General features: G+C 42.4%; 1 protein-coding gene across 4 annotated transcripts in view; it reads right to left on the reverse strand.

Moving 5' to 3' along the window:
* Positions 1 to 21: 21 nt before the first annotated feature.
* LOC110491643 (putative RNA-directed DNA polymerase from transposon BS) overlaps positions 22 to 16,276 on the reverse strand; it is a 32,064-nt gene continuing 15,809 nt past the window's right edge. The window contains exons 2-12 of one of the 4 annotated variants that reach the window (XM_090202257.1): positions 12,870 to 12,896; positions 12,443 to 12,643; positions 12,066 to 12,286; positions 10,596 to 10,611; positions 6,610 to 6,666; positions 3,771 to 3,797; positions 3,347 to 3,547; positions 2,986 to 3,185; positions 2,577 to 2,723; positions 2,331 to 2,399; positions 22 to 1,904 (exon numbers count right to left, since the gene is read on the reverse strand). In XM_090202257.1, the coding sequence (XP_090058383.1) occupies positions 2,607 to 2,723; positions 2,986 to 3,185; positions 3,347 to 3,547; positions 3,771 to 3,797; positions 6,610 to 6,666; positions 10,596 to 10,611; positions 12,066 to 12,286; positions 12,443 to 12,643; positions 12,870 to 12,891 (1,062 nt within the window). In that variant the 5' untranslated portion in view covers positions 12,892 to 12,896 and the 3' untranslated portion in view covers positions 22 to 1,904; positions 2,331 to 2,399; positions 2,577 to 2,606. The other 3 variants (XM_090202255.1, XM_090202254.1, XM_090202258.1) reach the window with 3 other exon arrangements.

The following is a 16,276-nucleotide window of genomic DNA, read 5'->3' on the forward strand; positions in this document are numbered from 1 at the left end:
ACAAAATGAGACCTCAGACAATTTAATTTCATAATACATTTTATTATCCAAAGACAAGGCTGATGAGGCTCACGTGATAACATCATTTTTTAGATTTAAGTTTGTTCCTCATAGACATCAAGAGAGTATGACACATTAGTGCAACTCTGATCAAAACTCTTATCAAAACAAAATGTACAGATTATTTTTTACTTCTTAAAATGGTACAAGGCCATGACCATATTCACAATGTGATATATGTACCTGTAGAATGTATTCTTTATGGGTAACACATGATTAAATGGGTATACATGTATGACATTATTTAACCTTTATTTAACTAGGCAAGTCAGTTAAGAACAAATGCTTAATTACAATGACGGCCTAGGAACCTCATTTGTTCAGGGGCAGAACGACAGATTTGTACCTTGTCAGCTCGGGGATTCGATCTAGCAACCTTTCAGTTACTGGCCCAACGCTCTAACTACTAGGCTACCTGCTGCCCCTACATGAGTGTTGAATTTACACCTGCACTCAGGATTCTTCTCCTAACTTTTTGCTGATTATCTCGTGTTCGTCTTAGGCTAATGATATGTTTCTGTAAAAGTTATAAAGAAACGATGACTATACAGACCATTCACCAAAATACTGTTTGAGATACACTGAGTGTACAAAACATTAGGAGCACCTGCTCTTTCCATGACATAGACTGACCAGGTGACAGCTATGATCCCTTATTGATGTCACTTGATAAATCCACTTCATTCAGTGTTGATGAAGGGGAGGAGACAGGTTAAAGAAGGATTTTTAAGCCTTGAGACATGGATTGTGTATGTGTGCCATTCAGAGGGTGAACGGGCAAGACAAAAGATTGAAGTGCCTTTGAAAGGGGTATGGTATTAGGTGTCAGGCACGCCGGTTTGAGTGTGTCAAGAACTGCTATGCTGCCTGGTTTTTCATGCTCAACAGTTTCCCGTGTTAGTATCAAGAACGGTCCACCACCCAAAGGACATCCAGCCAATTTGACACAACTGTGGGAAGCATTGGAGTCAACATGGGCCAGCATTCCTGTAGACCGCTTTCGACAACTTGTGAGTCCATGCCTCGTTATTGTTATTTTATTGTGTTACTTTTTACTTTAGTTTATTTGGTAAATATTTTCTTAACACTTCTTGAACTGCGCTGTTGGTTAAAGGCTTGTAAGTAAGCATTTCACAGTAAGGTCTACACTTGTATTCGGCACGTGACAAATAAAGTTTGATTTGATATTGTATATCAGTGCAATTGTTTTGTTATAGAGTATAGGAATTTTTCATACTTAAGAGACAAACATGCACCACAAAATGTGTGACACCAAGCAAGAGGCTTTCAGAGAGCTGGATATGGAGCCCAGGGGTGTATTAATTATGCAGATAATAATTTTTTTTTGGGGGGGGGCTGAGAGTTTCCTTTTGCGAGGGTGGAGACTTCGCAAACCGAAACTCCCAATTTCTAACAGGACCCAGACCTTAATCACACAGCTCATCAAATTAGAAATATTTAGGTTCTGGGTTAACTGAGATCAGACTGCTCTAAGGAGTGACTACAATCCACACTTTGGTTTTGGTAGAAAAGTCACTAACAAGAAGCGCTTATGTTAGCATTTTAAACTAAAACTTTATTTTGATCAGCAAAAAGTGTCTGAAGTTTCACATCACAACGATGTGACTGTTTTGGAATAAAATGGTCAGTGTACTAAACATGAATAGACTGACCAGGTGAATCCAGATGAAAGCTATGATCCCTTATTGATGTCACTTGTTAAACCCCCCCCCCCCCCCATCCAAATAATCAGTGATGAAAACACAAACAATGGGCCGACTGCTGCTCCTTATCCTGTGCATTCCATCCCGTCACAACCGATTGTTCAGGTTGAGGCGCAGAATCTGTCCAGGAGAGATTAAGATCAGTCCATAGACTGCTTAGGGTATCTGAGGTCCTAATTTCGCTGAACAATCCTATTACGTTGAAATGAAAGAGTTGCAACTGTCAAAAGGCCCAGTAAAGGTGGTGCCGGACAAAGTCATGAGTGAAAATAGTCTGCGGTTGAAAAGTTGAAGCCCTCGAAGCGTTTAAAGCTTATACATGTAACATTTCTACCTGCAAATCAGACATGTAACATTTCTACATCAATTACATATCAGTAGTAATGAAGGAATAAAAATCTACCAGAGGGGAAACTGGGACGTCCGGCTAGCTGTTGTGTGTAGGCTACATCTGTTTATGATTAGTTTGCATTCGCGAGCTTGACAAACATCAAGTCTCTGCACTTGTTTGGAAACAAATCACTGAGATTTATAGATCAGACTCACCAGTCATCTGGGCTGTGACTTGGCTTCTCAGTCTCTCTACCTCGTTCTTCAGATCATGTACCTGTTGATCTGAGATGACAAAGGACATGCAAATTCTGTGTTGGGACATTAGGCAAAAATGCAAGGCAGCTGTGGTGATACTACATGTATGATAGAACAGTATGAGGAGATGTAACTATCAAAATGAGTCTGTAATAGTGGTTATGATTAAATAATAACTTTGTGATTATTGAAAGTCTGTCTCACCAAGTATTTGGTTTAGTTCATCTATTTGCTTTAGTAGACTGTCCTTGTGTACACATTGCTGACATTTTTCTTCCCGTAGTTCTTTTTTCGGTGCATCCACTTGCTTCTTACTCTTCTGCTCACTCGGCTTTTTGTTTTTGAACAAACCTTTTCGGGTGTTCTTATTATTATGTTGTTTTGTGGCATCAAACACAGTCAAAAACGAACATTAAACTAGCAATCATTATTCTAAGACTATCAGAATGATTAATGAAACATTTGTGAAATCTGTGTTTCTCCATATTTGTATACTGTATAGGTGACATGACACATTTGAATGGGTCAATAAAAAAACATGACAAAAGTATGCATGGGGAGTATGAGAGAAATGTACTAATGGTACATGTAGGTTGTTGGTGGGGTGAATTACCATTGGCTGTATGTTCAGATGGCTCCAAATCGTACGGACTGCTTCTGTATTGCGAGGACAGTCCAGTAGTCCCTGGTTCTCATGGAACAGACAGTCCACTGTTAGCATATCACCTCTGGTCACCAGTCTGCTACTGTCAGGTACTGTGCAGTCTGGGTTGAAGGTATGATGCAGCACCACCAAAACAACACATTTACCAGCTGTATAGAGAGTGACAAAAAAATGTTTAGCATAACAAAAAGCTAACAAATAAAACACTCAGATAATTAGCGCCTTGCTAGATACATAGGTCAACACGGACATGGATTTCATATAAAACATTTCAGATATACAGTATATGTCAATAACTTTGCTTCGTTACTTGGGATCTCCTGCAGTGCTGCTTCAATATCAGTCCTAGCACGACTGACGATAGGACAGAAAGTTATGATGACATCACTCTTCTCCGGGGTCATCACTTCAGTAAAGTCTCGTTGCATGGTGAGTTGTTCAAAAAATTCCTTATGACAATCCAAGGTTTTGCCACTGACAACAGTGAAGAATGTTCTCATCCTTGGATTATCTGCAAGAGGATATTAAAGAGGGAACCTTTACTGTTAATTCCGTGACCTTAATCATTATTGCAGCTGCCTTATGTAAAAAAAGAAAAGGTGGTCTATCAGCTCAGCTACTTTTTGTAACAGCTTACCACTTTATAACTGACATATTTAGATGAAATGTCAGACCAGTACATCTAAGCAAGAAAAACAACCAATGCCATCTGAGAAAGTAACATGTTGACTTACTATGAACACTGGACTCTGCCATTTTGCCTGCATAAAAAAAGGTTTGAAACCATTACTACAGACATCATTAGGTTACTTAGTTGTATTGTTTTTGTTATATTTTCCCCTTCCCAGTAAAACACGTCTATTGAAATTGGACTGTTGAGTTTATTTTTGGAAATTGAAAGTAAGATTTCTTGGGCTCTATGCTACCCACACTCATTTGCAATTTCGACCTGTTAAAGCTGTCACTCTTCTGTTTTCAAACCTTAGCGCCAGGATTGGTAATTTACCTGTCTTATACGAATTCGCTTGCGCTGAGGTGTGAGTGGTGGCAATGTGTGAGGTGTAGTGTTGAAAATGTCTGCTAAAGTGCCAATTTCAAGGCAGCGCTGATGGGATATTTAAGACCAACCAAAACCTGGTCTTTTAGAAGTAACGTGTTTGCTATTATAGCATGGATTTTGACAGTGGAAACGCAGCCTATCCAGCTGTGACGTACAGTGACCATTTGCCCATGGGACAAGAGGGATGTGCATTTTGTACCAGTAAACCTCGTATTTAGAAACATTAAAAAAATATTATTTTTAATAAAATATTTATTAAAAACCAAGCATAGCCTCCCCACCTCTCAATGAAAGCTATTTATTTTGTCCTGCCCAATGCATTCGCCAAGTAGTCGCGACTATCACAAAGGGTTTGGCTCATCAGACGGCTTTAAAATAAATCTTAAATCACCAACGTTTTATTAGAAGATCAAGTTTGGGAGCATCCCCTTTTATCTATCTAGGAGGCTATTGTACATTATTTTAGCCAGCTCCTGTTATTATTTTGGATGTGTGTGAAAACCCCTCAATGTAGGCAATTTGTTCATCATGGAAGAAGAGATGATCTGGTGACACTCATATTTAGAAACAATTGTGTTATTTTCCTGTAACAATTGCTTGTATTCCGTTTCGTTTGAGCCGTGGTAGGCTACCCTTACCCTACTATAACGAGCGCTAGATTCAACAGCAATGTGTCTGGTGTCTTTCTTATCCTGGACATCCATTAGTCAAGAAGCCTACTCATAAAAGGTTTCTAAAATGGTCTACTCTGGAGGCTTTTGTATTTTTCACAATTCACACACTGTAGCTCGTCATGAAGTGCATAGGATACTCTATTCGGCTTGTATCCATCCCCATTTCCAAAGAGCGCCTCTTGTCCGGTTACCAAAGACACACTCCTCCAAACATATTGAAATGATTCAGTCCTATAACACCATATCATCGGCAGGCCTAGCCTATATCTACGCCATTCATAGACGCTAACTACCTTTAGCGCCAATTGACAATAGTATCTTCTTGTCGGGGGAGTTTTGTTAAAGGAATGGTTGCACGCACAATATACTGTATACTCAACAGAAATATAAACGCAACATGTAAAGTGGTGCTCCCATGTTTCATGAGTCGAAATAAAAGATCCCAGAAATTTTCCATATGCCCAAAAAGCCTAGTTCTCTCAAAGTTTGAGAACAATTTTTTAAAGATCCATGTTAGTGAGCATTTCTGCTTTGCCAAGACAATCTATCCACCTGACAGGTGTGGCATGTCAAGAAGCTGATTAAACAGCATGATCATTACACAGGTGCCCATTGTGCTGGGGACAATAAAAGGCCACTCTAAAATGTGCTGTTTAGTCACACAACACAATTCACAATTGCACCCTCCCGTGCAATTGGCATGCTGACTGCGGGAGTGTCCACCAGAGCTTTTGCTAGATAATTGTATGTTAATTTCTCTACCATAAGCCGCCTCCAATGTTGTTTTAGAGAATTGTACACAATTCCTGGAAGCGGAAAATGTCAGAGTTCTTCCATTGCCTGCATACTCACCAGACATGTCACCCATTGAACATGTTTGGGATGCTCTGGTTCTATGTGTACAATAGCGTGTTCCAGTTCCCGCCAGTCTCCAGCAACTTCGCACAGCCATTGAATATGAGTGGGACAACGTTCCACCGGCCACAATCAACAGCCTGATCAATTCAAAGCGAAACAGATGTGTCGCGCTGCATAAGGCAAATGGTGGTCACACCAGATACTGACTGGTTTTCTGATCCACACCCCTACTTTTTATTTACGGTATCTGTGACCAACAGATGCATATCTGTATTCCCAGGCATGTGAAATCCATAGACTAAACTCGGTCCTCAGGACCCCAAGGGGTGCACGTATTGTTTTTTGCCCTAGCATTACACAGATTATTCAAATAATCATCAAGTTTAGATCTTTTGAATCAGCTGTGTAGTGTTAGGTCAAAAACCAAAACAAGCACCCTTTGGGTTCCTGAGGACAGAGTTTGGGAAATGCTGGATTAGGAGTAACAGCAATTAATTTATTTAAATTGACTGATTTCCTTATATGAACTGTAACACAGTAACATCTTTGAAACTGTTGCATGTTGAGTTTATATTTTCTAATCTAATGTCGATTGCTGTCACTCCATCTAAATGGTCTTTATGCAGGTTAAAGAAGGACTTTTAAGCTTTGAGACAATTGAGACATGGTTTGTGTTCGTGTTGCATTCAGAGGGTGAATGGGCAAGAAAAAATATTTAAGTGCCTTTGAACAGCGCTTTGAGTGTGTCAAGAACTGCAACGCTGCTGAGCAGTGAGTTCTGTGGGTAGACCACAGAGCATGAAGCTAAACCAAATGTATTCCTTATTTCATGTGTGGACAACAAAGGGCTACAGTTATAGGACTGGTAATGTACATTTCCAACATGTTGTGGAGATGATAGAATGTAACACATTTAGACCTATCCTGTAATTGGTGTAATTATTTTACCATTACCATACATAGCAATTAAAATCAACTCACCTGAAAATGATTTTGGAAGTTTTGATAATGCGCTTTGCCATTTATTTCTTAATGAATCTGGGAAAACATAAAATGATATAATAACTAATAAACATTATTTTCAAAAGTCACATTTCAATCCAAATCAAATTTTATTTGTCACATACACATGGTTAGCAGATGTTAATGCGAGTGTAGCGAAATGCTTGTGCTTCTAGTTCCGACAATGCAGTAATAACCAACAAGTAATCTAACTAACAATTCCAAAACGACTGTCTTATACACAGTGTAAGGGGATAAAGAATATGTACATAAAGATATATGAATGAGTGATGGTACAGAGCAGCATAGGCAAGATACAGTAGATGGTATCGAGTACAGTATATACATATGAGATGAGTATGTAAACAAAGTGGCATAGTTAAAGTGGCTAGTGATACATGTATTACATAAGGATGCAGTAGATGATATAGAGTACAGTATATACGTATACATATGAGATGAATAATGTAGGGTATGTAAACATTATATTAGGTAGCATTGTTTAAAGTGGCTAGTGATATATTTTACATAATTTCCCATCAATTCCCATTATTAAAGTGGCTGGAGTTGAGTCAGTGTGTTGGCAGCAGCCACTCAATGTTAGTGGTGGCTGTTTAACAGTCTGATGATGGCCTTGCGATAGAAGCTGTTTTTCAGTCTCTCGGTCCCAGCTTTGATGCACCTGTACTGACCTCGCCTTCTGGATGATAGCGGGGTGAACAGGCAGTGGCTCGGGTGGTTGTTGTCCTTGATGATCTTTATGGCCTTCCTGTAACATCGGGTGGTGTAGGTGTCCTGGAGGGCAGGTAGTTTGCCCCCGGTGATGCGTTGTGCAGACCTCACTACCCTCTGGAGAGCCTTACGGTTGTGGGCGGAGCAGTTGCCGTACCAGGCGGTGATACAGCCCGCCAGGATGCTCTCGATTGTGCATCTGTAGAAGTTTGTGAGTGCTTTTGGTGACAAGCCAAATTTCTTCAGCCTCCTGAGGTTGAAGAGGCGCTGCTGCGCCTTCTTCACGATGCTGTCTGTGTGAGTGGACCAATTCAGTTTGTCTGTGATGTGTATGCTGAGGAACTTAAAACTTACTACCCTCTCCACTACTGTTCCATCGATGTGGATAGGGGGGTGTTCCCTCTGCTGTTTCCTGAAGTCCACAATCATCTCCTTAGTTTTGTTGACGTTGAGTGTGAGGTTATTTTCCTGACACCACACTCCGAGGGCCCTCACCTCCTCCCTGTAGGCCGTCTCGTCGTTGTTGGTAATCAAGCCTACCACTGTTGTGTCGTCCGCAAACTTGATGATTGAGTTGGAGGCGTGCGTGGCCACGCAGTCGTGGGTGAACAGGGAGTACAGGAGAGGGCTCAGAACGCACCCTTGTGGGGCCCCAGTGTTGAGAATCAGCGGGGTGGAGATGTTGTTGCCTACCCTCACCACCTGGGGGCGGCCCGTCAGGAAGTCCAGTACCCAGTTGCACAGGGCGGGGTCGAGACCCAGGGTCTCGAGCTTGATGACGAGCTTGGAGGGTACTATGGTGTTGAATGCCGAGCTGTAGTCGATGAACAGCATTCTCACATAGGTATTCCTCTTGTCCAGATGGGTTAGGGCAGTGTGCAGTGTGGTTGAGATTGCATCGTCTGTGGACCTATTTGGGCGGTAAGAAAATTGGAGTGGGTCTAGGGTGTCAGGCAGGGTGGAGGTGATATGGTCCTTGACTAGTCTCTCAAAGCACTTCATGATGACGGAAGTGAGTGCTACGGGGCGGTAGTCGTTTAGCTCAGTTACCTTAGCTTTCTTGGGAACAGGAACAATGGTGGCCCTCTTGAAGCATGTGGGAACAGCAGACTGGTATAGGGATTGATTGAATATGTCCGTAAACACACCGGCCAGCTGGTCTGCACATGCTCTGAGGGCGCGGCTGGGGATGCCGTCTGGGTCTGCAGCCTTGCGAGGGTTAACACGTTTAAATGTTTTACTCACCTCGGCTGCAGTGAAGGAGAGTCCGCATGTCTTCGTTGCAGGCCGTGTCAGTGGCACTGTATTGTCCTCAAAGCGGGCAAAAAAGTTATTTAGTCTGCCTGGGAGCAAGACATCCTGGTCCGTGACTGGGCTGGTTTTCTTCTTGTAGTCCGTGATTGACTGTAGACCCTGCCATATACCTCTTGTGTCTGAGCCGTTGAATTGAGATTCTACTTTGTCTCTATACTGACGCTTAGCTTGTTTGATAGCCTTGCGGAGGGAATAGCTGCACTGTTTGTATTCGGTCATGTTACCAGTCACCTTGCCCTGATTAAAAGCAGTGGTTTGCGCTTTCAGTTTCACGCGAATGCTGCCATCAATCCACGGTTTCTGGTTAGGGAATGTTTTAATCGTTGCTATGGGAACGACATCTTCAACGCACGTTCTAATGAACTCGCACACCGAATCAGCGTATTCGTCAATGTTGTTATCTGACGCAATACGAAACATATCCCAGTCCACGTGATGGAAGCAGTCTTGGAGTGTGGAATCAGCTTGGTCGGACCAGCATTGGACAGACCTCAGCGTGGGAGCTTCTTGTTTTAGTTTCTGTCTGTAGGCAGGGATCAACAAAATGGAGTCGTGGTCAGCTTTTCCGAAAGGAGGGCGGGGCAGGGCCTTTTATGCGTCGCGGAAGTTAGAATAACAATGATCCAAGGTTTTTCCAGCCCTGGTTGCGCAATCGATATGCTGATACAATTTAGGGAGTCTTGTTTTCAGATTAGCCTTGTTAAAATCCCCAGCTACAATGAATGCAGCCTCAGGATGTATGGATTCCAGTTTGCAAAGAGTCAAATAAAGTTTGTTCAGAGCCATCGATGTGTCTGCTTGGGGGGAATATATACGGCTGTGATTATAATCGAAGAAAATTCTCTTGGTAGATAATGCGGTCGACATTTGATTGTGAGGAATTCTAAATCAGGTGAACAGAAGGATTTGAGTTCCTGTATGTTTCTGTGATCACACCACGTCTCGTTAGCCATAAGGCATACGCCCCCGCCCCTCTTCTTACCAGAAAGATGTTTGTTTCTGTCGGCGCGATGCGTGGAGAAACCCGCTGGCTGCACCGCCTCCGATAGCGTCTCTCCAGTGAGCTATGTTTCCGTGAAGCAAAGAACGTTACAGTCTCTGATGTCCCCCTGGAATGCTACCCTTGCTCGGATTTCATCAACCTTGTTGTCAAGAGACTGGACATTGGCGAGAAGAATGCTAGGGAGTGGTGCATCCCAACAAGCAGGGATGGGTGGAATGGCATCCCAGGAATGGGATCCCAACAGGGGTATAAGATATTTATACAACGGGTCTAATCCTGAATGCTGATTGGTTAGAACCGCATTCCAGCTGGTGTCTTTTCCACAAGTTACCACCGGCTAAATCTATGACATTAAAACCCAGAATGTTGTGTAGGTATTTATTCAGGCCGAGATTCAATCCGACCGCGGATTGTCAATGTGTCTCCTGAAGGCAATTTCCAGCATTCGCAGAGATCTCATTCACAAATCTCATTGTCGACAACCCGCAATCGGACTGAATACTGGCCTTAGTTTCTACAGTCTTTGGCCTGCAATAGCATGCCTGGATCAAAGGTAATCAAATTGTTGGGGACCATGATTCAGCCTCTATCGTGCATGTAATATGCCCTACAAACTACAAATTGCACCTTTAACAGATGACAGTGGCAGCCAGAGCCATATATTTAGAATATATGTAACTAGAATATTGTAGGCAGTGGCTGTGAACCAAATGTTTGAAAACTGGAGGTGAGTTACACTTCTTAATCACTATAATAATCTCTGCTACGCCAGAGAACCAAAAAAAAAAGTCTGACTCTCAGTGATTTCTCATCTTTAAAACTTTGAGTAATGCCAACACAGAAAAGTGAGTAACATTGTTTAAAGTTTCCGAAAATGGAGGTTTCCTTAACATGATAGAAGTAGTCATTACAGTACCTTTTAGTGGTTCCAGCTGCAACAGAGAAAAACGTTCAGAAATTACTCTACAAAAAAATGTATCCCGCACAACTCTTTGAAAGTGTACTGACTTGATAAGAATCTATTATAAACGTTGTACCCTAACTGTACAACTATGCTAATATCTTCAGCAATGAAGCGATGGCTGAAATGAGAATACTCATTACTCTGCTCAAAGTTTTCCAGGATTTACAGTGCATTCGGAAAGTATTCAGACCCCTTGACTTTTTCCACATTTTGTTACGTTACAGCCTTATTCTAAAGTTGATTGAAAAAAATCCTCATCAATCTACACACAGTATCCCATAATGACAAAGCAAAAACAGTTTTTTAAAAATGTTTGCAAATGTATGAAAATACATAACTGAAATATTAAATTTGCATAAGTATTCAGACCGTTTACTCAGTACTTTGTTGAAGCACCTTTGACAGCGATTTACAGCCTTGAGTCTTCTTGTGTTTGACTCTACAAGCTTGGCACACCTGTATTTGGGGAGTTTCTCCATTCTTCTCTGCAGATCCTCTCAAGCTCTGTCAGGTTGGATGGGGAGAGCCGCTGCACAGCTATTTTCAGGTCTCTCCAGAGATGTTTGATCAGGTTCAAGTCCGGGCACTGGCTGGGCCACTCAAGGACATTCAGAGACTTGTCCCAAAGCCACTCCTGCATTATCTTGGCTGTGTGCTTAAGGTCGTTGGTGAACCTTTGGGCCTAGTCTGAGGTCCTGAACAGGTTTTCATCAAGGACCACTTTGTACTTTGCACCATTCATCTTTCCCTCAATCCTGACTAGTCTCCCAGTCCCTGCCACTGAAAAACATCCCCATATCAGGATGCTGCCACCACCATGCTTCACCGTAGGGATGGTGGCAGGTTTCCTCCAGACGTGACACTTGGCATTCAGGTCAAAGAGTTCAATCTTGGTTTCATCAGACCAGAGAATCTTGTTTCTCATCGCCTGAGTTATTTAGGTGCTTTTTGGCAAACTCCAAGCGGGCTTTCATGTGCCTTTTACTGAGGAGTGGCTTCCATCTGGCCACTCTACCATAAAGGCCTGATTGGTGGAGTGTTGCAGAGATGGTTGTCCTAATGGAAGGTTCTCCTATCTCCACAGAGGAACTCCGGAGCTTTGTCAGAGTGACCATCGGATTCTTGGTCACCTCTCTGGCCATGGCCCTTCTCATTATAAAAGTGACTAGTGTTCCATTATTAAAGTGACCAATGATTTCATGTCTATGTACATAGGGCAGCAGCTTCTAAAGTGCAGGGTTGAGTAACCGGGTGGGGGTCTGAATACTTTCCGAATGCACTGTATTCACCTTTTTTTAACTAGCAATCATTACTCTAAGACTATCAGACTCTGTATAGGTCATATGACACATTTGAATGGGTCAATAAAAAAACATGACAAAAGTATGCATGGGGAGTATGAGAGAAATGTACTTCTGGTACATGTAGGTTGTTGGTAGGGTGAATTGGCTGTATGTTCAGATGGCTCCAAATCGTACGGACTGCTTCTGTATTGCGAGGACAGTCCAGTAGTCCCTGGTTCTCATGGAACAGACAGTCCACTGTTAGCATATCACCTCTGGTCACCAGTCTGCTACTGTCAGGTACTGTGCAGTCTGGGTTGAAGGAATGATGCAGCACCACCAAAACAACACATTTACCAGCTGTATAGAGAGTGACAAAAAAATGTTTAGCATAACAAAAAGCTAACAAATAAAACACTCAGAATTAGCGCCTTGCTAGATACATAGGTCAACACGGACATGGATTTCATATAAAACATTTCAGATATACAGTATATGTCAACTTTGCTTCGTTACTTGGGATCTCCTGCAGTGCTGCTTCAATATCAGTCCTAGCACGACTGACGATAGGACAGAAAGTTATGATGACATCACTCTTCTCCGGGGTCATCACTTCAGTAAAGTCTCGTTGCATGGTGAGTTGTTTCAAAAAGTCCTTATGAGACCCCAAGGTATTGCCACTGACAACAGTGAAGAATTTTCTCATCCTTGGATTATCTGCAAGGGATATTAAAGAGGGAACCTTTATTGTTAATTCCGTGACCTTAATCATTATTGCAGCTGCCTTATGTAAAAAAAAGAAGAAAAGGTGGTCTATCAGCTCAGCTACTTTTTGTAACAGCTTACCACTTTATAACTGACATATTTAGATGAAATGTCAGACCAGTACATCTAAGCAAGAAAAACAACCAATGCCATCTGAGAAAGTAACATGTTGACTTACTATGAACACTGGACTCTGCCATTTTGCCTGCATAAAAAAAGGTTTGAAACCATTACTACAGACATCATTAGGTTACTTAGTTGTATTGTTTTTGTTATATTTTCCCCTTCCCAGTAAAACACGTCTATTGAAATTGGACTGTTGAGTTTATTTTTGGAAATTGAAAGTAAGATTTCTTGGGCTCTATGCTACCCACACTCATTTGCAATTTCGACCTGTTAAAGCTGTCACTCTTCTGTTTTCAAACCTTAGCGCCAGGATTGGTAATTTACCTGTCTTATACGAATTCGCTTGCGCTGAGGTGTGAGTGGTGGCAATGTGTGAGGTGTAGTGTTGAAAATGTCTGCTAAAGTGCCAATTTCAGGCAGCGCTGATGGGATATTTAAGACCAACCAAAACCTGGTCTTTTAGAAGTAACGTGTTTGCTATTATAGCATGGATTTTGACAGTGGAAACGCAGCCTATCCAGCTGTGACGTACAGTGACCATTTGCCCATGGGACAAGAGGGATGTGCATTTTGTACCAGTAAACCTCGTATTTAGAAACATTAAAAAAATATTATTTTTAATAAAATATTTATTAAAAACCAAGCATAGCCTCCCCTCCTCTCAATGAAAGCTATTTATTTTGTCCTGCCCAATGCATTAGCCAAGTAGTCGCGACTATCACCAAGGGTTTGGCTCATCAGACGGCTTCAAAATAAATCTTAAATCACCAACGTTTTATTAGAAGATCAAGTTTGGGAGCATCCCCTTTTATCTATCTAGGAGGTTATTGTACATTATTTTAGCCAGCTCCTGTTATTATTTTGGATGTGTGTGAAAACCCCTCCATGTAGGCTATTTGCTCATCATGGAAGAAGAGATGATCCGGTGACACTCATATTTAGAAGCAATTATGGTATTTTCCTGTAAGAATTGCTTGTATTCTGTTTCGTTTGTCAAGAAGCCGATCCATAAAAGGTTTCTAAAATGGTCTACTCATGAGGCCTTTGTATTATTCACAATTCACACACTGAAGTTCGTCCTTCAGTGCAGGACACTCTATTTGGCTTGTATCCATCCCCATTTCCAAGGAGCGCCTCTAGTCCGGCTACAAAAGACACACTCCTCCAAATATATTCAATTTATTCTGTCCTATAACACCATATCATTGGTAGGCCTAGGCTATATCTAGCCCATTCAGATGCTAACTACCTTTAGCGCCTATTGATGATCGAATCTTCTGGGTCAGGTGAATTTTGTTAAAGGACTGGTTGCATGATATGCAAATCTAATGTAGATTGCTGATATTCCATTTAAAGGAGTGTACAAAACAGACTGATCAAGTGAATCCAGGAGAAAGCTGTGATCCCTTACTGATCCCACCTGTTATATCCACTTTAGTCAGTGTAGATTAAGCGGTGGAGACAGGTTAAAATCAGGATTGTTAAGCCTTGAGACATGGATCGTGAACTAGGGTTTTACTAACATGATTGCGGTGGCTGGAGCAAGGTCGTAAGTGTACAGTTGAGCAGGTATGGTCGTGAAGGAAACAATGAGAGGTCAGAGATAGCCAGACTTGTAAATTGAACTAAGGAACAGAAGGTTGGGTTTTGGAGAAACGCCATCATTCTAGATTTGATTTTGGATTATAAATGTTTAATATGAGTCTGGAAGGAGAGTTTACAGTCTAACCAGACACCTAGGTATTTATAGTTGTACACATACTCTAGGTCGGAATCGTCCAGGGTGGTGATGCTATTCGGGCGGGCGGGTACGGGCAGCGAACGGTTGAAAAGCATGCATTTAGTTTTACTAGCGTTTAAGAGCAGTTGAAGGCCACGGAAGGAGTGTTTTATGGCATTGAAGCTCGTTTGGAGGTTAGTTAGCACAGTGTCCAAGGAAGGGCCATAAGTATACAGAATGGTGTCGTCTGCGTAGAGGTGGATCATGGAATCGCCCGTAGCAAGAGTGGCATCATTGATATATACAGAGAAAAGAGTCGGCCCGAGAATAGAGACTGCCAGAGGTCCGGACAACAGGCCCTCCAATTTGACACACTGAACTCTGTCTGCAGAGTAGTTGGTGAACCAGGCGAGGCAGTCATTAGAAAAACAAAGGCTATTGAGTCTTGGCCAGGTCGATGAAGACGGCTGCACAGTACTGTCTTTTATCGATGGTGGTTATGATATCGTTTAGCACCTCGAACGTGGCTGAGGTGCACCCGTGACAGGCTCGGAAACCGGATAAGACAGCAGAGAAGGTACGGTGGGATTTGAAATGGTCAGTGATCTGTTTATTAACTGGACTTTAGAAAGGCAGGGCAGGATGGATATAGATCTGTAACAGTTTGGGTCCAGGGTGTCACCCCCTTTGAAGAAGAGGATTACCGCGGCAGCTTTTCAATCTTTAGGGATCTCGGACAATACGAAAGAGAGGTTGAACAGGCTAGTAATAGGGGTTGCAACAATGGCGGCGGAAAGAGAGGGTCCAGATTGTCTAGCCCAGCTGATTTGTACGGGTCCAGGTTTTGCAGCTCTTTCAGAACATCAGCTATCTGAATTTGGGTGAAGGAGAAGCTGGGGAGGCTTGGGCATGTAGCTGCGGGGGGGCGGAGCTGTTGGCCGGGATTGGAGTAGCCAGGAGGAAGGCATGGCCAGCCGTTGAGAAATGCTTATTGAAATTTTTGATTATCATGAATTTATCGGTGGTGACCGTGTTACCTAGCCTCAGTGCAGTGGGCACTTGGGAGGAGGTGCTCTTGTTCTCCATGGACTTTACAGTGCCCCAAAACTTTTTGGAGTTAGAACTACAGGATGCAAATTTCTGCTTGAAAAAGCTAGCCTTTGCTTTCCTGACTGACTGGGTGTATTGGTTCCTGACTTCCCTGAACAGTTGCATATCGCGGGGACTATTTGATGCTATTGCAGTCCACCACAGGATGTTTTTGTGCTGGTCAAGGGCAGTCAGGTCTGGAGTGAACCAAGGGCTATATCTGTTCTTAGTTCTACATTCTTTGAAAGGGGCATGCTTATTTAAGATGGTGAGGAAATTACTTTTAAAGAACGACCAGGCATCCTCTCTTGACGGGATGAGGTCAATATCCTTCCCGGATACCGGGGCCAGGTCAATTAGAAAGGCTCGCAGAAGTCTTTTAGGGAGCGTTTGACAGTGATGAGGGGTGGTCGTTTGACCGCGGACCAATAGCGGATACAGGCAATGAGGCAGTGATTGCTGAGATCCTGATTGAAAACAGAGGTGCATTTGGAGTGCAAGTTGGTCATGTTTACGGATTTAGGGTTGTACCTGGTGGGTTCCTTGATGATTTGTGTGAGATTGAGGGCATCTAGCTTAGAATGTAGGACTGCCGTGCTGTTAAGCATATCCCAGTTTAGGTCAACTAACAGAACGAACTCTGAAGCTAG

The sequence above is a fragment of the Oncorhynchus mykiss genome, chromosome 16, assembly GCF_057628025.1.
Source record: "Oncorhynchus mykiss isolate SJ-2025 chromosome 16, ASM5762802v1, whole genome shotgun sequence".
NCBI lineage: Eukaryota > Metazoa > Chordata > Actinopteri > Salmoniformes > Salmonidae > Oncorhynchus > Oncorhynchus mykiss.